We start from the raw sequence: 24,128 nt of genomic DNA, 5'->3' as shown, positions 1-24,128 counted from the left end.
ACATGCAGTATGTGGTAAGCTACTGTATATCCTTTTAATATGATTGATTTATATGGTGTGAGTCAGACAGATTTATATTTAATTTACATTTTTTCAGTAATGGCCATTTATGACATCTCACCACTGTGCTGAACTCATGAGACGCTTAGACAACATATCAGAGTATCAGAGGCATTACTTTACACATTCATGCATATTTTGAAACTGCTCAGTCATTCACTAATTCACCATTTATTACATAGTGAAGGCCCATGTGTGCATAACACAGCTGTAAACACTATTGTGCTTTGTGTATGCTGTTAAATGACCAAAAAAAAAAAAACATTGAAATCTGATCTGCTTTCAGACTTAAATGCATAACTAAAAATCTGATTTCTATCGTATTTAAACCCATGTATGGATGTGATTTGAATTGGGTTTGTAAAAATAGGGTTTAATATGTATTTTTGCTTTTCAGGCTACAAACACCTAACATATCAGAGTCGGAAACACCAAAAAAAAAATCATATTTTGTTTTTTGCTACCTGACTGAACAAAGCCATATTGTACTTGATTTTGTTCTGCATATTTATATCGTACTTTATCATAGTTAAAGCCAATTTTACAACTTCGTTGCCATGATGATGTAATGTCAACAAACCCTAAAATGACTGTAAAAACGACAATTTAAACAACTTTACAGCTCAAAAAATACATGAGTTTTAACAGAAGAATTAATGTAAGTGCTTTTATAAAATTATAAGCTGCACAATTCTGTGTTTAAACCCTCCAATAATTGGCCACGTTCACTTCCATTGTGTCTAGTGCCTCACTGTAACCTCGGTTTGTGCTTTTCTTTTAAAGAAAAGGAGGGACGAGTTGAAATGCATATTTGTGGTAATCAACATTATGCCACAAATGCTGTCGATTGAGCTTAACTTGTATTGAACCTGGAATATTACTTTAAGTAGGCCACAATTTCATCCTACTGAAAATTTAAAAAACTACTTTTAAATAGTTCAAATTACTAAGAATTTCGAGATGCACACAATACATTTTTTTATGAAAGATAACTGGGTTGATTCATTGACCCATTCCACATGTCCTGATTCATTAAAAATCCCTGTGGGATTAGAATAATTCAGAGAGATAACTTTTGTATGCTAGCTTGAGTCACCTTTTATGGAAACTCAATATGATGAATTTCTTAAGCCGTCAATGCCATTGCTTTAGGATTCTCAATCCTATCAGTGGACATCAACTTGCGGAAGAACCGGTGGCCTCGATCATCGCAGTTATCGAAAACAAACCCCGGTGGAGACTCAAAACTGGCCGGACACATGCTGATCCTCTTGGCTGTGAACTCTGTGCGGTACATGGTCTCGTTCTCTAGTGGAGCGTCGGTCCACAGTCGTGCATTATGGGGCTTGAAGCTGAGTGTGGGCTGCAGTTCATGCTGGATGAAATGGGCTTTGAAGGTGGTCAGATCCTCCATTTTCCCACTGGAACGTCGGATTTCCTCTTGCTTCCGGATCATGCCTTGACGTTGTGCCACCCATGGCTGGAAGTCATCCCTCATGGTGGTGTTGCCCTGGAAAGACCCGGAAGACTTTGTGGGGATTGAGAAGGGTTTGGCGGCAACAAAGGGCTGGACTTGGTGCTTGATGTAATCGGTGTGTGAGGTGGTGGTCAGGTCCATGTGTGCCGTGGGACTTGTGTACTCCATCGACTTGTGGACCTGGGGGAGGGAGACAGGCCACTGCTGGAAATGGTCACGGAATTCCGTGTTGCTCTGGAAGGGTATGTTAGAGACTACCTTGAGTTGTTCAGGTTTGCAGCTTTTAGGTAGTTGTCCAGGCAGGCCTTGGTAGTCTTGTCGGTGGGTGGTGAGGTCTTGGAAAGGATGGCCACTGGGTTTGTATTCTTCTGGTGGTTTCACGTACCGGGCATCCACAGGATGTGGTACATATGAGATCTTGTTGCTGGTCATGTTTTCAAAAGGAGCATCGGATAGCTTTGCTACATTAAGGGGCTTGTAGCTCTCACGTGGCACAAGACCTTTGTGGACAAAATCATCCTGGAATGTCGTTGAATTTCCAAACTTTGCAGCAGGGGGGTGATACGTCATATCAGGTTTAGATAATTCCCGTCTGCTGATTTCCCACTGACGAAAATCCTCTTTGAAAAACACGATAAAAAACTTTTACCACATAAATATGATCTTGTTTGCCGAATTAATCTACAAACTGTAGATGTGCAACAGGAGTGACTAATTGGTGTTAGGTACAGACAACGTTTAAGGTGCACTCAGTAATTTTGTCCTCATTAAAAATAAATTACCCCTAAAGAAATGAATAGTACTTTTGAAAAATTTGTTTAAAATCATGTACACTCACATGATATGAAGAATCAAGTCAAATCAGTATCCTAATAAAAGCTGATTGATTTTCATGGAGTTAGGCTGCCTTAATGGGGGCCACAATGTTGAGATCACATGACCAGTTGAATACTACATATTTTATCTTGGTAACCCCCTTATTATCAGACACTTTTGCTCATGGAATAAATTAATGATAGCTGGCTGCAGTGCTTTTCTACAATGGCAATGGTAACCAAAAACTATTGCTTTTCCATAGCACTGCATCCACACTGCTAGGTGTCAGTATGAGTCCAAGATGACTGCCATATTGGTATGCAACATTATGCAAATAATTACTGAGTGCACCTTTATAAAAGGGATCACACGTAACTAGTTGAGGTTATGTATTGTGGCAAGCAGGGCGTGGCCGAGCGAAGACGGTGCGGAGCGAGGATGAAGTATCTTTCGCAGCTGTTGGTGATTATGGTGTTTTTAATAAAAGTCATACGTTTTGGATTGTTTACCCGGCTCCCGCTTCCTTCTTCGTAGGAAAGGCAGAGGATTTGAAGGAGGAAGATGCTGTCCTGGAGTCCTCACCACTGGCTGAAGATCGCGATGCCGAGGAGATGGCACCAGATTGGGTGTCTCCTCGGCGTCGTAATCTTCAGCCAGCAGCGAGGACTCCAGGACAGCACCTTCCTCCTCCAAATCCCGGGTTTCGGCACCAATGTGGCCGACTTCTGCCTTTCCTATGAAGGAGGAAGCAGGAGCCGGCTTAACAATCCAAAACGCATGACTTTTATTAAAAACACTTACCAGTGTGACACAAAATAAAAGTGCTTTTCAGCACACAATCCTCGACCCACACACACAGCTCCGTGTGTCTCTCTCACTGTTGGCTTTTCAGCCCAACGCGGAATGCACACATCAACTCAGGTGCTTGCGTCTCTCTCTCTCCGTGTGTCTCTCCTCCACTGCGGCTCTGGCTGCGGCTTTATCTCTTGCCTGCTAACACCGTAATGGCCAACAGCTGCGAGAGATAATTCACCCCAGGTGTCCATCCTGGCCTCGCTCCGCACCGTCTTCCCTCAGCCACGTTGTGCTCGCCACATGTATATAACATGCTCAAGTTGTTCAGTATGCATTCTGAAATGGCATGCTTTAGAAAACATTGCATGATTTTTTTTTTTTTTTTTTACTATTGTGTCATTACCTTTGTAGGTGGGCACGGTGTCTAGTTTCACATTCATGGTATGGACTCTTTCTTTAGGCCGCGAAGGAACAAATGGTTGCACTTCGTATAGATTGAAATCTTGTTTATATGTTGTTCCTAAGTCAATCTCTCCAGGCTTGGGCTTGTACTCGACCTGCAGCCTCTCAGGGCGACGGGTGACCTTATATGGGATATAGTCAGTCCTGAGAAAACATAAAAAAAGCAAGATATTTGTAGCTTATATGATGATCTGAAGCTTATAGAAGGCCACATAGGTCTAGTGAGCTGCCTTGCTATCTACTGTCTAGATTTCTAACTCAAATGTAATCTCATAAGTAACCGATTTGGAATGCTCTACGCTACAGTACATAGCCAGGAACTCATGCAAATAGTGCTGCTCATTTGAACTGCATGGGAGACTCGATTCACAACTGATCCAATACAGTTTGTCGTTAGCATGTTGTTAAGCTTATAACGCGCTACTCTAAAGGCCCCGGTATACTTCGTTTTTCTGCGTTCCGGATTGGATCGCGCCTGGTCAACCGCATATACTCTTTTGGCCGTGAGCAAATACGAATGCATTTGATGCATGCGCATGCACCAATGATGCGCACAGACGAGGACTGTCCACGTGTTGAGAAAATCCCTGCGCTGACTGTGCTGGTGATTAAATTTGCATCACGCATACTGTGCACGGGGCGATCAGCAACGCGGACAACCGAAATATACTTTGGCCTTAAGGCCACGCCCACACTAAATAATAAAGTTTGAAACCTCCAGTTTCCTAACGTCATCGTTTTGCAAATTATGCCATTATGGAGAGCATTTTCAAAGGTCAGTGGAGGAAAATGGCATTCTAGTTTGGATGAGGGGCATAAACGTAGCAAAATCAATGCATTTTTGTATGAAAACTTTGGAGTGTTTGTAGTGTGGATGTGGCCTATTCACTTAAAAATAAATAACAGAAATAAATATTGAGTAAATAAAATATTAATTGCATTGGATTATTTTTAGCAATACTTTTCGATATTGAATCAAAGTTTAAGTATATTTATAACTGAAATTTCTCTCTGTCATCTTGAATGGATTATTATTTATTTTTTTATTATTCAAAAATGACTCTGTTTGTTTGAGCAGCACGTTCAGCCTGATACAACAACACTGGCTGAAACAATGGTATGAGTTTAGGGTAGAACTATATGTTTGTTCGATCAATGACATTTAAAAATAAACATAAACATTATTGGTGCTGCTAGTGGAATACAAATTACACACTTCAGTTTTAAAATTTTGCCTTTTTAGGCAGCTTACTATGTTAAGGAACAGAGACAAAATGTGGATATTTTGAACTAATTAGCAGTGCTTTGCATGGCAGATGCAAATACATTTTAATTTATGCCATGTCTTGGTCACAGAACGTACCTGAAGGTAGTTGTTCCATCCATCGGGTCCTGGTGAGTTTTATACAACTGTTGGGGCTTGAGACTCTTGGGACGGGTGTGACCTTTATAAGCAGGGTATTTCTCTGTGTACTCCGTCAACACATTATTCTGACTTCCTTTCGTGTAAAGTGCCGTGGGCTGGTGTGGGCAACGGTGACGGCTGAAGAAGTAAATGGAGAAGTACTTAAGGCTGACAAGCCATTTGTATTAAAAACTATTATGTTTGAGAAGCCACATATATCATCACACTCCTTCAAAAAACAGCCTTGTCTCAGAACATGCAGTGCCTTGACATGTTCATGTTGTCCAGGGCAACAACTGTACAATAAAGTCTGTCACTAATAATCCCACACACACACATGCACGCACACACACACACACATGCTTGTATATACGGTTTAGGAATTTCCACAGATGTAATGGCTTTTATACTGACCTCAATACACAAACTTGTTTTTATATCATTGTGGGGACTCTCCATAGACTTCCATGCATTTTATGGATTTTATACAGATCTAACAATAATTTCTATCCCTTAACCCTACCTCTAAACCTAACTCTCACAGAAACCTTTTTGCATTTTTACATTTTCAAAAAAACATTGTTAGTATGTTTAATAAGCCATTTCCCTCGTTGGGACCGCTGCCTGGGCCCCACAATGTAGGTGTTCTCAGGTTTTACTATCCTTGTGGGGACATTTGGTCCCCACAATGTAGTATAAACATGTATACATTTTCTATCCCCTAATCCTACCCCTAAACCTAACCCTCACAAAAACCTTTTGGTATTTTTACATTTTCAAAAAAAGAAAGCATCGTTTTTTGAAGACATTTGAATTACAGGGACACTTGAGTTGTCCTGATAAACCATGTTTATAGCATATAGTCTCCTAAAAAAAAAAAAAAAAGTATCCTTGTAAACCATATTTACCAAAACTCACTCACACACACACACACACACACACACACACACACACACACACACACACACACAATTTCTTTATACTGTTCTCTTTGCATTCCAATTTTTCAATTTTAAAAGCTTTCAAATAGAAAACAAATAATCAAATTAATGAGACAGGGCATATAAAGTATATATACTGGCAAATATGTTAAAGAAAGATAGCACAATGTGATGAACGACACCTGTAAATGACTAAATCTCTGAAGCCTTTTTTATTGTTCCTTGGTATTGCCAATGGATGCAAGATCTGCTGTTTTAAAGCTTTTAAAAAGAAATTTTCACCTCCTTCATTAACTTAATATTTACTTCTCTTTATACCTAGTCCTTATCACTCCCTTAAATTTCTCAATGTTTTAAAAGGTAAAGCATACAAAATAAATAACTCAAGTTTTAAAATGAAATTAAACTATTTATTAAACTAATTGCAAAGTATTAAATTAATACATTTAAGTATTTGCACCTCTATGCTCCTCATGGTTTCAGGATTTGGTTCATTACTTGATATAATCTTGATCATTTTCCCCATCAATTATTCAAAACACCTCCTCTTGCTTCAGACTTAACAACAAAAACAAAAAACAAAACATCATCTTACCCGCAGCTGCACATCTCACAGAGACAGAGCCGTGTCATTTTTCTCAATGTACTGAGGAAATCAAGTGTATTTTCGCTGTTTATCTTCAATCCTTACTCAAACGCACTGACGGCATCTCACTAGCGCTTCTGTGTAGCATCCTGTGCCCCTGGCAACCAACGAAGCGTCCTGGCAACGACGGCGTGACGTATTACGTACTACAAGGGCGAAGGTCTTAGCGCACAACTGCACTTCCTGGACTGGGGAAACACGTGAGTGTGTTTTCAGTTCTCATGCTGTTGAAATGAGTGTATTCAGCACTTGATTTTCTGTTAACAGTTGTTCTTAACATAGGAGTGTACACGTTACTTTATTTTGCGACAAATGTTTCAGAAATGTTCTTAGTTAGGCAGCCTGTCAGACAGCCACTAGTCTTTGTTAAATTGACATTGTTTTGAAAAGTTGCTTGTGTCAAATGAGACTGTTAATGTGAGTGTTGACGTGCTGCCAGTTCCATGTCCTCACCACAACACAAGCTGATTTCTTTCTCACGAACGACATCTGACAATTGATCAACTTTATAGCCACGGTATGCATTAATGAACTTGTTATTCAGTGGCCACAGATATAATTTGGACACTTAAGCCACACTTAAAATGTATGAATGTCACTGTATTAGAGAACAAAATATAAATTCGAATGGCATTTAAAGGAATATTCCGGGTTCAATACAAGTTAAGCTCAATCAACAGCATTTGTGGCATAATATTGATGACCACAAAAATTTATTTTGACTTGTCTCTCCTTTTCTTAAAAAAAAAAAAAAGCAAAAATCTAGGTTACAGAGAGAAAAAGGCAGAGATGTGAAGCTTATAATTGTATAAAAGCACTTACATTAATTCTAATGTTAAAACTCATGTATTATTTGAGCTGTAAAGTTGATTAAATTGACATTTTCACAGTCATTTAAGGGATTTAGGGTTTGTTGACATTGTCATGGTAACGAAGTTGTAAAATTGTCAATAACTTTACACAGAAAAGGTTAGTAAGTTATTTTATCACACTAAAATCATGTTTACACACATATCATGTATGTCTTGTGGCTATACTTTTGATAAAGTCAGTATTTTAATGTTCAAAAATTGGCCCCCATTCACCTCCACTGTAAGTGTCTCACTAGAACCCAGATTTGTGCTTTTTATATATATATATATATATATATATATATATATATATATATATATATATATATATATATATATATATATATAAAGAAAAGGAGGAACGAGTCTAAATACATTTTTGTGGTAATCAACATTATGCCTCAAATGCTGTTGATTGAGCTTAACTTGTATTGAACCTGGAACATTCCTTTAAAGAAAGCACAAGCAAACAAGCAAAACATTTGTCAAAGAGAAGTTAGGATTGAAATGCTAAAATAATAGATATACTGTTCAAAGACAAGTATTTGGACACTTTCTAATTGCCAAATGTTTGTGGAACAAGTCCATAGTAGTACACCTGTTTGAACTGGAGGGGAACTGACTTCATACATCCAGTAAAATCACACTGACACCAGTTGGGTAAAAGCAATTGCACAAATTGATATTTTGTTATCTAATGCAATGGGCTATTGTTTAATGGATAGGTATTGTGTTAATAATGAAGCAAACTGTCTGCATGTGTTTCATCTTCATAGTGTGGAAACTCAAAACTGGACATACAAGTTTGGAGAAGATAATCGCACTGCAGAAGAAAACGTCAAACATTAGGAATCTGTGTGTTCTTGTTCATGTAGATCATGGTGAGTTAAAAGGATAATGACTTGCTACAGATCTGTGTTGTTAAACTGCTGTCACACATCTATCACATTCACAAGCTCTTAATTTAAAACTGTGTTGCTCATAGGAAAGACAACATTAGCAGATTGCCTGGTTGCGAGTAATGGTGTTATCTCCAGTCGTTTAGCAGGAAAGGTAATCAGACTGCAATCACATTAGAATGCTTTAGAACAGAGGATAGCACACGGTTTTTCAAAGCAGGATGGGTTCCTGGATCAACGTCTTTTGTTGATCCTGGAATAACATTCCTGTCAAACAAAAAGTCCTAAGCCTAACTATCAAAAGAATAGTTCACCCTCCGAAAAACTTCTGTTGCCCCCCAACCTGGTCCATGACCATTTCCTCCAAAATATAATATAAGATATTCACTTTGTGACATTATTTTCTTGTTCTCATTACCGTAATACAATGTTTTTTTTTTTAAGATTTTAATAAATTATATATATAAAAAAAAGCTGTAATTAGAATTTGGGGGTGTGCTTAATTGTCATGAAAATTTCTCAATGCAAAAATTTAAATGGTTCTAAAAATAGACTTTCTTTTCTGTATGCAAAATGAAATAGAATTTCCTTTTTGTTTTTTCTTTTTTCTTTTTTTTTTTTTGGGATGAAATATTACCCAAAATATTTTGAAATGCTTTTTTTCCTTTCTGCTCCTGTAGCTGAGATACCTGGACAGCAGGAAACATGAGCAGATTAGAGGAATCACTATGAAATCCAGTGCTATTTCATTACATTACACAACAGGTAATAGCCACCACACACAAAAAACAAAAACAAAAAAAAAAAAAACGTGAAAACGCAGGTTGTCCAATTTACTAAATCATATTATTTGTTATCTACACAAAACAATTGTGTTTCTCCTCTTAACTTTTTTTTTTGTTTTGTTTTTTTTGCTTTCGATTAATGTATTTCTCAAAAATGTGTATTCTACTTGACTATATTATGTATTGTAAATGCGAACCGATCAAGTATGTTCAACAACATGAGAAAGGGGATTTGAGCAAGGGATTTTTGTAGTTCCCAGCATGCTTTGCATGGGATTTGATGTGGAGAGTAAAAAGGATGAAATTAAGTGTTATTTTATGCCGTTATTTTATGAGATGTACTTGTTGTGACCTATCCTTCTGACTTTCTGGATGTTTTACAGTCAGTTTTAAAAAAAATGTAACAGACACTGTTCACTGGCTTCCTCACCTTCTTCACTGGGTACTGCATCTTTCCCACCTATTGCATACTTTCCTCTCAAATGGCGTTTGAGCACACATGCACATTTCCACACACACAAACACACAGAGAGAAATTTCTATATAAAATTAGAAAGAACTAATATGACACCTTCCATAACCTCTGTAACACTGCAACAAATTGTTTGGAATTAGTGGGAATGAATGGATTTATTGCAACGGACGGGCAAAGTTTGCCCGTTTTGACTGCTGGAAAAGGCAGTACAGATTTATTTGTGAAATTGGCATGTACTAAAATTGTACTCAAAAATATACACTGTTGATTTTCTACAAGCAGAATAAATCAGAAATTGTTGTAATATAGTTGAAATATTATAAAATGCCAAAGTGATTGAAATAAATGTAAACTGAAACATCCTTGGCCAATGTTTGCCAAGTTTTTAAACGTTTTTTTTAATTTTTATTATTCATCAAAAAAAATGTTACTCCATTAATATTAAGTGTATGTAACATTTCCCCCTATTATTCTACACTTTGGGACCTTTGTTAAGTGGGGTCTTTGGTGTCGTACACTAATCAATAATTTATGGTTTTCAATATGAGTCAAAAATGACCTGAAGGTCAAAAGGAGGGTGCAGTTTCTGAAGACAATAGGAGAATTAAAGGAATATTTTGGGTTCAATACAAGTTAAGCTCAATCGACAGCATTTGTGTCAATGTTGATTACCACAAAAATTATTTTGATTCATCCCTCCTTTTCTTTAAAAAAAAAAAAAAGCACAAATCTGGGTTACAGTGAAGCACTTACAATGGAAGTGAATGGGGCCAATTTTTGGAGGGGTTAAACACAGAAGTGTGAAGTTTGCCATGAGGATGCAATGTCAACAAACCCAAAAACGACAATTTAAACAACTTTACAGCTAAAATAATACATGAGTTTTTATAAAATTATAAGCTTCAATTTTCTGCCTTTAAACCCTCCAAAAATGGTCCCCGTTCACTTCCATTGTAAGTGCTTCACTGTAACCTTGATTATTGCTTTTTTTAAGAAAAGGAGGGATAAGTCTAAATACATTTTTGTGGTAATCAGCACTATGCAACAAATGCTGTTGATTGAGCATAATCTGTACTGAAGCCAGTTTGCTTGCTCTTTAGGTGAACGCATTTACAGGCACTCTGTTTGCCTCTAACGTGCTGGAGGAACAAGCAGAGAAAGATGCAGAAGTTCCGAACAGTTATACAGAGAACAGGAGTGGAGATCAAGTGTACGATTGGAGCGCAGGTTTGGAGCAAACTGATGACTCTGACCTCTACTTCCGCCCTGACCAGGGCAACGTGGTGTTTGCCAGTGCTATAGATGGCTGGGGTTTCAGGTATGTTATACACTGTTATAAACTGAGACACCTTCAGTCAGCAAGACGTTACATGCTGGCTATGGTTGTAGTACTTCTTATGACCCACAAGATGGAGTTGCTATACAAGATTTCAACATTAGGACTGCCCACCCTTGAAATGTGTTGCACATTTTTGAAGCGTTACACAACAGTGTTTTAGATACTTGAAATAAGTGCAAGTATAAATTTGGCTGATGTAGGTGGATATGTCTACAACCTCATACCAATCATAAAAGATGACAGAGCTCTTTGGTGAGCACAAGGGTGTGCTTTACACCAAAACTCATCACATTCAGTATGTTTTATACTGCAAAAGCACCCTGCAGTGAAGTACACATTTTCAGTTTTAAGATTGAAGAAATAGTTATCTCACAAATTAAAATTTTGTCTTATTCACACACTCTCATATCATTTCAAACCCATTTCTATTTCCACGAATCCCTACAGGAGATGTTTGGCAGAATGTCCGAGCTGCTCTTCTCCAATGCCATCGGATGATGATTTATACTATCAAGCTCCAAAAGGACAAAATCGCACTAGAAAAGCATCAAAAAAGTAGTCAATATAACTTGTGCATTGTAATCCAATTCTTCGGAAGCCATTAAAAAATTTTGTGTTAGGAACAGACAAAATTAAGCCATTCGTGACCGCAAATGAAATTTGAGAGCAAAGGCAGAGAGGAAGATTTTATGTGAATAATGACTTACATTTTGGTCTGTTTTCACACAAAGCTATTTTATGGCTTCAAAACACTTGGTATATAGCGCACGAGTCATATGGACTACTATAATGGCACTTTTATGGAAGTTTTTGTTTTATTCAGATCTTGGTAAATTGGTATAAATCAACATTGTTTCCTTTTATGTAGAACAGAATCTTGGACATTCAGCCTAACTTTGTTTTTTCCAAGGAAGGCAGAAAATAAAGCAGGTTGGAATAAGGACATGAGGGTGAGTAAATGATGAACACATTTTTACAGTATTTTTGGTTGAACTGTTCCATTAAGAAGGCAGGGTAAATTAGCATATGGCCTAAAAGTGTACTCCTTGCAGTCAAATGTGTACTCCTTGCAGTCAGTTGATAAAAAAGTGTTACTTTAAAGAGACCTTGTTCTGAGACCTCCAGACATCGTAAAGCTGTGCTGAACTCATGCTATAGTACATAACGATCCCTCAAGCACAGACAAGTCTGGGTGTGCTGTTTTTGCAGAATGAAGGAAGGTGGTTTACTTAGAAGCCAAACATTGGCATCTCTTAGTAAACCAATTAAACCAAAGTGACTTAAGTTTTTTAAATGGAAATGTCTACTGAAGCTTCAGGTTCTTCCAGCAGTTTTAAAGATTTTATTATAGCAATTATATTGTAGATTTTTACAAACACATGTTAGGAATGGGACATGTCGCAGGCCAGATTCAAATGTGCATCATCTGGATTAGCACCACGGCCAGACACCAGCATGTCTAGATATACATGCACTTCACTGCTCCATGGCTCTGTCAAAAGATGTTTTTGATGCTAAATGTTAATGATATCTTACTTTCAGAAGAACATTGATGGAAGCAATGTGATGTTTAACCCTTGCGCTGTGTTCCTCATTGTGTTCCCATGTCAAAATGACCGACCCATTAAAATGGTTTATGAATCTCATTTAATCCACATATAATCGTTAAATATTGCATTAGATCTTTTTTCCCAACTTGATATCTCGTAACTAGAACAGGTTTTGTACCTCTTTTTGGAATTTATTGACAATAGGCCTAAATTACCTGAGCTAATGCCACTACATTTTTACATTAAAAAAGTGTTTTTTTAAAGGATATTTTTACTATATTAAATACTATACATAAAATGTTCTGTCCAATTTATCACTCTACTTCTACTTAATGTTTAACCAGAATTTTTGTTTTTGTTTTTACTCTTTTATTTAGTAAAAAATGACAAGAAGTCACACTCGTGATGTTCCCTGTCAAAAATGACTGGCCCATTAAAATGGATATAAATATCTCATTATGAATATATTTTCATTAGATCTTTTTGTTAACTTGATTTCTTGTATTAAGAACAGGTTTCTTTTTGGAACTTAATAGGCGCTTTTCGACCATCCGGCCGAATGGTTTTGAGCACGGAACAGAATGGTTACAGTAGCATTTCCACTTGAGCACGGATCGGCACGGCACGATTATAAACCATTCTCGGCACGGTTTGCTAACCGTACTCAACAGTGCTGGTGGAATGGCTTTAGTACATGGTGACTCGTTTAGTGTATCTTCATGATTTTATTATAATGGTTTAACTAGTATTTTAGCCTACATTTATTTTTCTACATGCAATTTTCGTCAGGGAAGTAGATTACTAGCTCATTAAAACACATATTAAAATATCAATATGTTCTCTCATACTATTTTCTTATAATACTTATATAATATTTTGTCAATAAATATCCCTTTTAGCTATTCTGGGAACTTTTACTTTCTGCATGTTCCTGTCCAGTGGCATACACAAGCCCTCATGTTGGAAAACCTATCGATTTGTCTCTTTGCTTTCCTTTTTGCGTCATGGGCTATGTCTTTTCTGTTTATTAGCAGAGTAAAACCAGGGGAAAAAAGCAGTCCTAAAAACTGGAACATGCGATCATCCTTCATAGCGCACTAGCTCTAATGTTTACCTCTCACGCTGTCGCCAACAGATGGATCTGTTACAGACATTCTCCAGATTTCACTGCACCATAGTGGAAAAAGGAACTAATTGCGCCAACTGGCCCGAATCGCCACGGAACGGTATGTTTTTGCAATGAGAACTGTTCGGCCTGATGGTGGAAAAAGGGCTGCTGATAGTAGGCTTTATTGACCTGACCTTATACAAGGGAAAGCCTCTGAATATTAGTAAACATTGTTCTTACTCTTTGTGAGAATGTGAAAGTTCCCAAAACACATTGTTGTAATATTTTTCCTTTGTTCCTGTTGGGTTAAGAATAGTTCAGAAGTTGCCTGGTGTATCAAAGGGTGTGTTAGTTTGTGTGTGTGTGTGTGTGTGTGTGTGTGTGTGTGTGTGAATGAGTGAATGTGAAAGTTTCCAAAACACATTCTCATAATATTTTTCCAATGTTCTTTTGTTCCTATGTAGTCAAGAAAGTTTCAGAAGTTGCCTAGAATGTCAAAGAATCAAAGGGTGTGTGTGTGTTTATGTTCGAAGACTGCAGGTGTGCAAGCACACATATGTGCTCATCTAATGGTTGGACAGGCTCCTGAACACTATTTATTTTTTTTTTACCTCATCCATTCACTCCTAATGGCTGATCATTTCTGACCGGGAACACCACAGGTGTGTGTGTGTGTGTGTGCATGCACATGTCTGAGCGCACACACTCTCCCACACATCCCATGCACCCCCACATGCCCTTTGGATTCCCAGGCATCCTCTGAACCTTTGCTGCATTGGTGAAAATCATAAAAAATTTCAGAGCTTGCCTAGAAAACTAAAGGATGTGTATGTTTGTGTGTATAGGTGTGTATGAGTGTGGATACATGTCCAAGGACTTTATGTGTGCAAGTACACATGCACATATGTACTCATCAGATGGTTGGACATGGTCCTGAACAATTTTTTTATTTAATCTTTTTGTAGTCTCGCCCATTCATTTCCTATGGCTGGTCATTTTTGTCTGGGACCAAAAAGTGAAATAAAACCTATAAAATATAAAGAAAATGGTCCAGTTTTTTTAATTTTTAATTTTATTTTATCCCCTTTTCTCCCATTTGGAATGCCCAATTCCCACTACTAGGTCCTCGTGGTGGCGCGGTTACTCACCTCAATCTGGGTGGCGGAGGACAAGTCTCAGTTGCCTCCGCTTCTGAGACAGTCAATCCAAGCATCTTATCACATTGTTCGCTGTGCATGACACCGCAGAGACTCACAGCACAGGAGGCTCTTGCTACTCTCTGCGATCAATGCACAAATTACCACACGCCCCATTGAGAGCGAGAACCACTAATCGTGACAACGAGGAGGTTACCCCATGTGACTCTACCCTCCTTAGCAACCGGGCCAATTTGGTTGCTTAGGAGACCTGGCTGGAGTTGCTCAGCACACCCTGGATTTGAACTCGCGACTCCAGAGGTGGTAGTCAGTGTCAGTACTCGCTGAGCTACACTACTACTTTTTTTGCCAATTCCAATTGGATTAAATAAAAAAAAATACTAAGTTGTCATTGTATTTCAGAGCATCACATTCATACAAATGAATCAAATTGAAATTATGCAACAAATGAACGGTGTTTCACAAACATTGATTTTGAATTGTGTTTTCTCTGCCAGCATCCATCAGTTTGCCGAGATTTACAGTCAGAAGATGGGCATTCGCTCTTCAGTGTTGCTCAAGACCTATGGGGAGATTTCTACCTCAATGCCAAAGCCAAAAAAATCATGAAAGGAGCTCAGGTACCATCATTTCTATGAATTAATGCAGTTCGCACACAGTACCATGATATTACCATGTTTGCCTAAAGCTGGGCTCCAGCATTCACCTTTCAATCTCCAGTACAGTACACCTACCACTGTGCCATGCTGGTATACACTTGATGGGTGCTAAGGAGACATACCGAGCTAATAGTCAGCACATGATATCGTTGCTGAGATACTGCTGTTGTTCATGCAGGTTTTGAATGAAAAGAAAATGGATTTTTTTCCCACCATTTTCTGATTTCTTCGCGTAAAGAAGCAATGATACATAAAAAGGTTTGTTTAAACTGACTAAGCATTTTGACCACTATGTGGCACTGTCTCCAAACTGCTCCGGTACCCTGAGGACATCATGTCGAAGAAACAAACCAATTTTCGTTTAAATCCTACAAAGCATTCAAAAGATTCATCACTTTAAAATAAAATTCAAAATTGCAGAGATATGGCTGCTGTCGAAAAATTTGGTATCATTGCATTCCGTATGACCCAAGGAATCCAGACACCATTCTCATTATTTTAGGCAAAACTGCCCCATAGGTGGCACTATCACCAAACTTGCCATGTGCCCTCAGATCATGGTAATAAAGAAGCATACCAAGTTTTTGTTTTTTTATTAAACAAAGTGTTGCCGAGATACAGCCTGACTTCCTGTTTTACATCAGCATCATTAACTTTGTTACAGCATAATTTGGTAATGCTTGCGCAAATCAAAAAGCCATTGATACATTTTGTGCAGCTCAGTCTGAAGATCATCTAAGACAAATTTGCAGATAGTTGGGCGATCTTTGTTGATGAAGAAGCAAAAAAAAAAAAAATTACCAATATGGCGGCCACTGTAAAGGGCAGAGTTTTAATGTAAGGGGTCCATTACAATCACCATAAGGAGAGTAATCAGGAAAAACAAATTTTGCGCTATAAAGTTTATAATAGAAACCTCAAATTTGATGTGGGGCCTATTCATATTCACCCATATCAGTGTAGCAGATTTCAGCATTATCCTACTTACGGTTTAATGGGCTCCTATGGTGTGTGTGTGTGTGTGTGTGTGTGTGTGTGTGTGTATATATATATATATATATATATATATATATACACAACCCCAAATCTGAAAAAGTTGGGACAGTATGAAAAATGCTAATCAAAACAAAAATAAGTGATTTGTAAATTATATTGCTGTATTGAAAGCACTACAGCTACACATTATTTGATGTTTTAACCTGTGGTCTTTAGCTGCACAGTTGTACTGGGTCTTCGTTGCCGTATGGTGTGCTTCATGTGCCACACATTCTCAATTGGTGACAGGTCAGGACTGCAGGCAGGCCAATCTAGCACCCACACTTTCTGCTCACACAGCCATGCACTTGTATTCCAGGCAGTATGTGGTTTGTAGTTGTCCTGCTGGAAAATGCAGGGATGTCCCTGGAAAAGACGGTGCTTGATGGCAGTATATGTTGCTCCAAAATTTTTACATATCTGTCTGCATTCATGGTGTTCTCACAGATGTGCGAGTTACCCATGCCATAGGCACTGACACACACCTGGCCCATACAGACACTGACTTTTGGACCTGGAGCTAATAACAGCTTGGATGGTCCTTTTCCTCTTCGGCCCGGTTAAAACAATGGCTATGTTTTTCAAAAACTTTTTGAAATGTGGACTCTTTGGACCAAAAAACACTGTTCCACTGTTCTACTTTCCATTAGGGCTGAAACGATCAGTCAATGTTACAACATTTTTTGTTGTCGAATAGTCGTTTGATGTCATTTAACGTAACATGAGATCATATGAAACTCTAATTATGACACGCGAGAGCAGCACTGCAGCTCGTGCCTAACTGAGGAGAAGGAGAAAATACAGCTCACAGTCCAGATGCACTGTGATGTAGATCGCAAAGTATGAGGGAATTATACAAAAATACCAAATAATGAGAGTGCAGAAGCCGGAGCTGCCACTCCACTGAAGCAAAACTTGCCTGTCGAGCGTCTTTAACCCTCTGGGGTCGACGGATGCGCCGGCACGTCCTGCTGGATTTTTTCCTGATAACAGCGGAAACAACTTAAAATACTACATTTTTGGGCATACAGATAAGTGTAAGACATCATTAGAGACTATAAAGGGTCTACCTTTATTTGTGTACACTCACAGTAACAACAAAACCTTGTGCTTTTGTAAAATAAAGAAAATAAACAGGGTGCGCTTTCAGCCGTCTCTGTCTCCGCGAGCATCTTTCTGAAACATGTCACAAAAATGAACTGAAACTCCGCAAATTCTTATCACACAAACATGAAACATATGTCTAAAGAAAGCTTAAAATGTCTACTTTTAAATAAAACAATTCAAATTTAAAACAAACATTCTCCTGCAATGTAATCTGTATGAAACAAAGCGATGTACAGTTTCTCCGGGCTCAGCTAATTATCCCTAATGTGATCACACCCACCAGCAGAGAGCGCTATTCATACAGTAATGTGCTGAGACGATCAATGCAAATGGTAAACGCCCCCAACAGTGCCTTAAAAAATATCAAGTTCATCATCAGATTCATTCACTTTCCTGCGCGTTTGGAAGATGGCACGCTACACAGGTGAGGAAGCACCTGGATAGTAACGAAGATTTCACATTTTCCTCAGAAGAAGAGCAGGAATCCGACGATGAACGTTTGAAGAGTGACTTGATCCAGCCGAGGATACCATTTCGGATGAGTAAGTCATTTAGTTTTACTTACATTAGTTGACATGCTATTTTATATAAACATGTACATATTTTACTAGTTGGACTAATTCCAGACTTGCCAGCCAGGATTCAGAGTATTGAAATTTGAAATATGTTCTAATAGGCAAGTTTTAGTTACATTTAAATGTTGTTTCGGCTAAAGCAGGTTTTTAAATTGTATGCTGTATGGTATAAATATGATATGTAATATGATGTTTAGATTATATTTTAACTAGTGTTTATGCTGCCTCATTATCATCAACGAAGCTTGTGCTTGCAAATATCTGTTCGGGTGTAAATGTGTAAAATGTGCTGTAAATATGCCCATATTAGAAAATCAGCATATTAGAATGATTTCTGAAGGATCATGTGACACTGAAGACTGTAGTAATGATGCTGAAAATTCAGCTTTGATCACAGGAATAAATTGCATTTTACAATATATTCAAATAGAAAATAGTTATTTTAAATTGTAAAAAATATTTCACAATATCACTGTTTTTGCTGTATTTTGGATCAAATTAATGCAGCCTTGGTGAGCAGAAGAGACTTCTTTTAAAAACATTAAAAAATCTTACAGATCTAAAACTTTTAAACGGTAGTGTAGGTCTAAAGTTTTTAAGTAAAGTCTGTATGTAAAGAAAATTTATAGTCAGATTACTTCTTTCAGGGGAGGGTTCTTTGTCTCCTCAGGTGTGAATCACATCAATATTCATGATCATCCACACCTCCTTGCATATGGCCTTTCTAACACTAAAAGTGTCTTACAAAAGTTAAATAACTATATTGTTTTGTATGAATGAGTGATCAGGATTGTTTTCACATCATTTCTGTAGCAAAAACTTTAGGCTACAAGATCCAGTTCTCAAAAGTCTTGTGAACATATGTTTAGTATGTGATATATGGCCTTATTTCAGTGACTTACATTTTTAGTTTTTTCAAAAACCATGCATAAACGATATTTTCTCAAAAATACAAACATGTACATACATGTTGCTCACATATTATTGTAGCCCAGTTTGTGCTAAATACAGTGTTATCAGACTTTAGCCGTTAATATGTTTTTAAGCAACTGAAAAAAGCTCAAATGTCAAGGCATGTCAAAACTTCTCCAGGGCCCAAAACACCCTCAGACCCCAGAGGGTTGAAGGAAACACCACAGCATTACATCTTTAATGCAGTTATATTTAATGCATTATAGCTTTATTAAAGTTCAAATAATAAGGAAGCAGGTCATGTAAATAACTACAAACTCCGAAACTGGCATTTTTATTGTGCATTCAGCGCCTCTTCTATGAGTTGCGCGAAGTGTCTCGATCTAAGGGGGAGAGATTGAAACTGCACCCGGCTGAGGCACACTCTGGCGCGGGGACGCTAGTCCCTCGAGCGCACGCGCTTGCTGCAGCTAGATTATAACTTGATGGCTCGTGACTTATTAAATCATAATAGATGTGTCACTGTGCATTTCTTATCATAAAGAAAATTGGCAATATAAGAGAGAGGTTTTTTTTTTGTGAGTTAAAGATGGATTGAAGTGAAAAAAAGGTGAGAGAGCAGGGGCGGACTGGGAAGAAAATTTGGCCCAGGATTTTACATAGAAATTGGCCCAAACATTGTTGAGCGGGGGGTGGGGGGGGGGGGTTGCTGTCCTTTTCTGCATATCGCTGCCCCCTTCCGCATATTGCGGCACCGTTTTGTGGCGTGTTCTGCATAACGTGGCGGCCCGGTTCTCCCACTGGCCAGTCCACCACTGTGAGAGAGGGTAGACTTCGCCCCATAATACACAACATATGTTTTTGATTTGTTTTTGTTTTGGCTTGTTTTCCAGTGTAAATCTCTAAAACTCTTTAAAACAACATACATTTACTTTAGCAGCTATACTGCAGAAGAAAAATTTGCTATCTGAGAATGTTGAATATAACATTAAAAATACAAATATTTTAAAATATCTAAAAATTCTTAAAAAAAAAAGATGCATTCACCTGAGAAGCAGCATATAATATATTAAGACTTGCTTTTAGAGAATAGATCTTGAATATAAGTACTAATTTTATAATTAATTTTTTTAAAAATAAATATAATATTAAAAGATTTGTTAAAATGTGTTGCTGAATGTGTTGAAAATAAAATGTGTGCACATTATTGGTGTAAAGAAGATGTTACTTTTAGCTGACTATAACACCACTTGGCATTGTCAGGTATAAAATTTAACATAATATTTGCATTTTGTCTAATAACATATACTATCATGTTTAAGTGTAACATGTAAACACTATAAAATAGGATACAATATCAGAGCTTGTGCACTACCCTCCAAGGCCAGAACACCAACATCCAGTTTGCATTTTGTCCAGACTACAGGGGTGAAAATAGCTGCATTCATTACCCTGCATTCAGTGCACATGGTCACTCCTTAAAGAACAAAGCATCTAAGGACTTTTAAACTAGATTTATAAAAGTTTTCATTGAGCCATGAACATAATGAGAATATGTTGACTATCAGTATGCAATAGTTAACAAGAACACTCAAACAAATACAGTAATGCTGGCGGATAAATCAGAATGATTAATCATTTGAAGATCTTGACCTCAACCTGCATTTAGAAGATGATTTGGCTTGCCAGTTGTAGGACACTCAGACAATATGAGGTCTTTATACCATACTGATCAATCACACCCATTATTCCACTCTAGTAGATAGATCTCTTTCTCTGAGAGTGCTGCTATATTGTTATGCGGTGGGTGAGGTGACCTCTAGACAGTGACATTGATTTGTGGAGGCCTGACAGAGTCAAACCCAACTTAAGCATTTAAACTAATTTGAGCTCAGATGAGTGAAGTTATAGCAGAGAGTTTGACCTCATTCAGTCACATCAGGGGCAGTCTATTACATTTCTGAATGAGCAGGAGTTGATATCAGCTTTAACCTTTTTATGAGTAGGGTCTAAATTCCCCTGCAGTGCCCCCTGGAGTTAGTTATTTTTGTATGTGACCCTGCACAGCCGGAGGGGTGGGGTGTATAATAAAGTTAAAATGTGAACAAATTGGTTATGCCTGCTGTACTGTTTTTGTTGTGTTATTTAGTTTTTATAGCTGTAAAAAAGAATGTACAAATAATATCAGCAGTCCGGTTTGCCTATGCACTGTTTGACATCTCAGACATTGTGAGTGTGTGTGTGTGTGTGTGTGTGTGAGAGAGAGAGTGAGAGACAAGCACTAATGTAAACAGACTTGGCTGCGTGCATGGATAATCACGCTTTATCAGGGTCTGTGAGTATTCGAGTTTTAAACTGTTATCGTGGTGCTTTTGTGATAGTTTCGCTGTCTGTTTCAGAAAACAAACATATTATATGCCTGAAAAGATTGTTTTAGTTGCTGTTTGTGAGAACGAATCGCATCTGCACCTAAGCAGACGTGGCTGCGTGCATGGGAAGATCACGTTTAGATATGATGGCTGTGAACTGTTATCATGGTACTTTGGTAACAATTTGGCTTTTTGTTACATAAAATAAACGTGCTTGAAAAGACTCTTTGTGTAGCTGTTTGTTTGACGAATGACAACTGCTACTAATGTAAACAAATGGCAGCACACATCGGAGGAAGATCACGTTTGATGTATTGACTGTGTATAAGAGCTGAAAACTTTTTATCGTGGTACTTTGGTGACGAGTTGGATGTATGTATAAAAAATAAACTTATTCTGTGGTTTAAAAGACTGTATGAGTAATTGTTTGAGCGAATATAAATTACAGACGCTTGACCAGTGCAGCCTGTGTCCGCGCAGAAGCCGATTTCAATCTGGTAGCTTGTAACGTAACTGGCTGTTGCAGAAACACATATGTGTGACTCTACTCTGCATGTCCCAGTTATTAACATATGAAAGGGTTAAAAGGGTAATGAATATGTGTCTCTGGTCTGCTTACATGATGGTTTAGTTTGTGAATGTGTTCTCTCTTCCTTGTAAATCAACCATTACAGTGTCCCACATACTGTCCTAATGTCACCCTTTGTTTGTCACAGGCCAAAGGAAAGAAGCCGCTTTTTGTGCAGCTTGTCCTGGATAATATCTGGAGTTTGTATGATGCTGTAGTCACTAGAAGGTAACTTCCTATATGAAGTTTTCAAATTAGTTTATTTGTCACATTTCTGTGTAAAATATGCTATTAAACTAATAGTCCACCCGAAATTATTTTGCCATTATTTACTCACCTCCAAGTGGTTCCAACTCTATATTATTTTGCTTCTTCTGTTAAACACAAAAGTAAATGCAGTTCTGCTGGCAGGTAAGATTATCAGTGAATAATGGCTTAAATTTTGTTAGTTTTTCACACAAAGCTACTGTATGGCTTCAGAAGACCTAAAGTGCACAAGTTGTATAGACTACTTCTGATACTAATGTGGACTTTTTTTTAACCCTCCTATTATCTTTGGGGTCAATTTGACCCCATTCAATGTTTAACGTCTCTAAATACATGATTGATATCATTTTTTATTTTTTTATTTTTTTGCTTCTTTGCTTCTTATATAATTACTTTTCCTAATTTAATGGGGATAACTAGGTAAACATAAAATTAACATGATGAAATGTTTTCTGTGTCCTGTACAAATTTTGTAGCATTAGTGTTCTTTGGGGTCAATCTGACCCCAGGCTGCTTTAGCTTATAAAACATATAAGAAATATCAAAATTTTACACATTTGTTTTGGTTGTTTTGGATGATATTGAGGTCACTATAACATGCAATTTTATAATCTTCAAAAAACGTCCCTCTGCTTTAGGGCCCTAACCTAACATAACCATACCTGTAGTATTGCGAGAACCACTGACAGTTCACACGACATGGGGGAGGGGAAAACATAATTCCCACGAGAACATTGATATTTCCCACACCGTGGGGGAGGGGAAAACATAATTCTGGCGAGGACACTGATAGTTCACCCAACATAGGGGAGGAGCAAACATATAAAAGCTTGCACAGCAGCCTTCTAAACCTTTTGTCTTGGTGCTCTGTGGGCTGTCTCTTTATGCTCTATCACAATTGAAAATGACCTCTAAGCAAAGGTTTTCTGTCAATGAGATTTTGTCACAGTTCTTTGACAGTGAAAGTGACATAGAGGAGAATGTGTCTCAGACAGAGGATAATGTTTAGGAGGACCCTGATTATGAGGCATCCTCCTCTGATGAGAATGAGTCTCTTAGTGTTGACCCTCCTGTTGTCTCTCAGCCACCAGTAGACACATTACCTTACAAAAATGGAAAGTTATTATGGTCTCTCTCCCCACTTGAACAACAGGGTAGACTTAGTGCTACTAATGTCATCAAAATGGTTCCAGGCCCCACCAGATACACTGTTAACCATGTCCAAGACCTAAAATCAGCATTTGAGCTCTTCATAACACCATCAGTCGAAAAGGACAAACTTAGACGGGAGGTGCGTGTATGGGCACAGTTGGAAAGACTTGAATGTGACCCACTTGCAAGCCAACATTGAGTTGCTCATTTTGGCAGGAGTGTACAAGTCAAAAGGAGAAGCAATAGCAAGCCTTTGGAATGCTGACACTGGAAGGGCAATATTTCCAGCCACCATGTCTCTAAAGACATTCCATGTTTTCTCCCGTGTCATACGCTTTGATGACAGAGAAACAAGGCAGGGCCGATGAGAGCGTGACAAACTCGCAGCAATACGGGATGTATGGGACAAGTGGGTCCAGCAAATACACTTTCTTTACAATCCAGGCCCCCACGTCACTGTGGATGAATGTCTGGTTGCATTTTGTGGCCGCTGTCCCTTCAGACAATACATACCAAGCAAACTGGCCAAATATGGTATCAAAATGTGGGCAGCATGTGATGCACAGTCCAGCTATGCCTAGAATGTGCAGGTGTACACTGGTAAATCCCCCAGGTGTAGCACCTGAAAAATTCAGGGCATGAGTGTGGTACTAGACATGGCTGAAGGACTGAATGGTCATGATATTATATGTGATAATTGTTTCACATCGTACGCCCT

General features: G+C 38.0%; 2 protein-coding genes across 2 annotated transcripts in view; one reads left to right on the top strand and one right to left on the bottom strand.

Moving 5' to 3' along the window:
• Positions 1-919: 919 nt before the first annotated feature.
• On the bottom strand, positions 920-6,694 carry saxo2 (stabilizer of axonemal microtubules 2). The gene is made up of 4 exons (XM_051666300.1): positions 6,552-6,694; positions 4,974-5,153; positions 3,552-3,754; positions 920-2,157 (listed from the first exon to the last, which is right to left on the bottom strand). Exons 1-4 carry the CDS (start codon positions 6,587-6,589, stop codon positions 1,187-1,189), a joined length of 1,392 nt encoding a protein of 463 aa, XP_051522260.1. The 5' UTR covers positions 6,590-6,694; the 3' UTR covers positions 920-1,186.
• Positions 6,695-8,192: 1,498 nt separating this feature from the next.
• The window catches only part of LOC127449758 (elongation factor-like GTPase 1), a 100,550-nt gene continuing 84,614 nt past the window's right edge, over positions 8,193-24,128 (top strand). The window contains exons 1-7 of the mRNA XM_051713322.1: positions 8,193-8,334; positions 8,439-8,506; positions 10,713-10,930; positions 11,820-11,901; positions 13,637-13,727; positions 15,264-15,386; positions 18,038-18,109. Coding sequence (XP_051569282.1) covers positions 8,193-8,334; positions 8,439-8,506; positions 10,713-10,930; positions 11,820-11,901; positions 13,637-13,727; positions 15,264-15,386; positions 18,038-18,109 — 796 coding nt within the window. The remainder of the gene's footprint in view (positions 8,335-8,438; positions 8,507-10,712; positions 10,931-11,819; positions 11,902-13,636; positions 13,728-15,263; positions 15,387-18,037; positions 18,110-24,128) is intronic.

The sequence above is a fragment of the Myxocyprinus asiaticus genome, chromosome 1 (assembly GCF_019703515.2).
Source record: "Myxocyprinus asiaticus isolate MX2 ecotype Aquarium Trade chromosome 1, UBuf_Myxa_2, whole genome shotgun sequence".
NCBI classification, from domain to species: domain Eukaryota; kingdom Metazoa; phylum Chordata; class Actinopteri; order Cypriniformes; family Catostomidae; genus Myxocyprinus; species Myxocyprinus asiaticus.
Note: the sequence above shows the minus strand (reverse complement) of the source record. Positions and strands in the feature narration are given on the sequence as shown.

Bases quoted from the DNA above. Each gene is read 5' to 3' on its own strand.
- saxo2 (XM_051666300.1), bottom strand. From the start codon at position 6,589: ATGACACGGCTCTGTCTCTGTGAGATGTGCAGCTGCGG. The intron at 5,154-6,551 runs GTAAGATGATGT...TTACTTCTTCAG, and splicing joins TGTGAGATGTGCAGCTGCGG to CCGTCACCGTTGCCCACACC. The intron at 2,158-3,551 runs GTAATGACACAA...TGTTTTTCAAAG, and splicing joins CACCGTGCCCACCTACAAAG to AGGATTTTCGTCAGTGGGAA.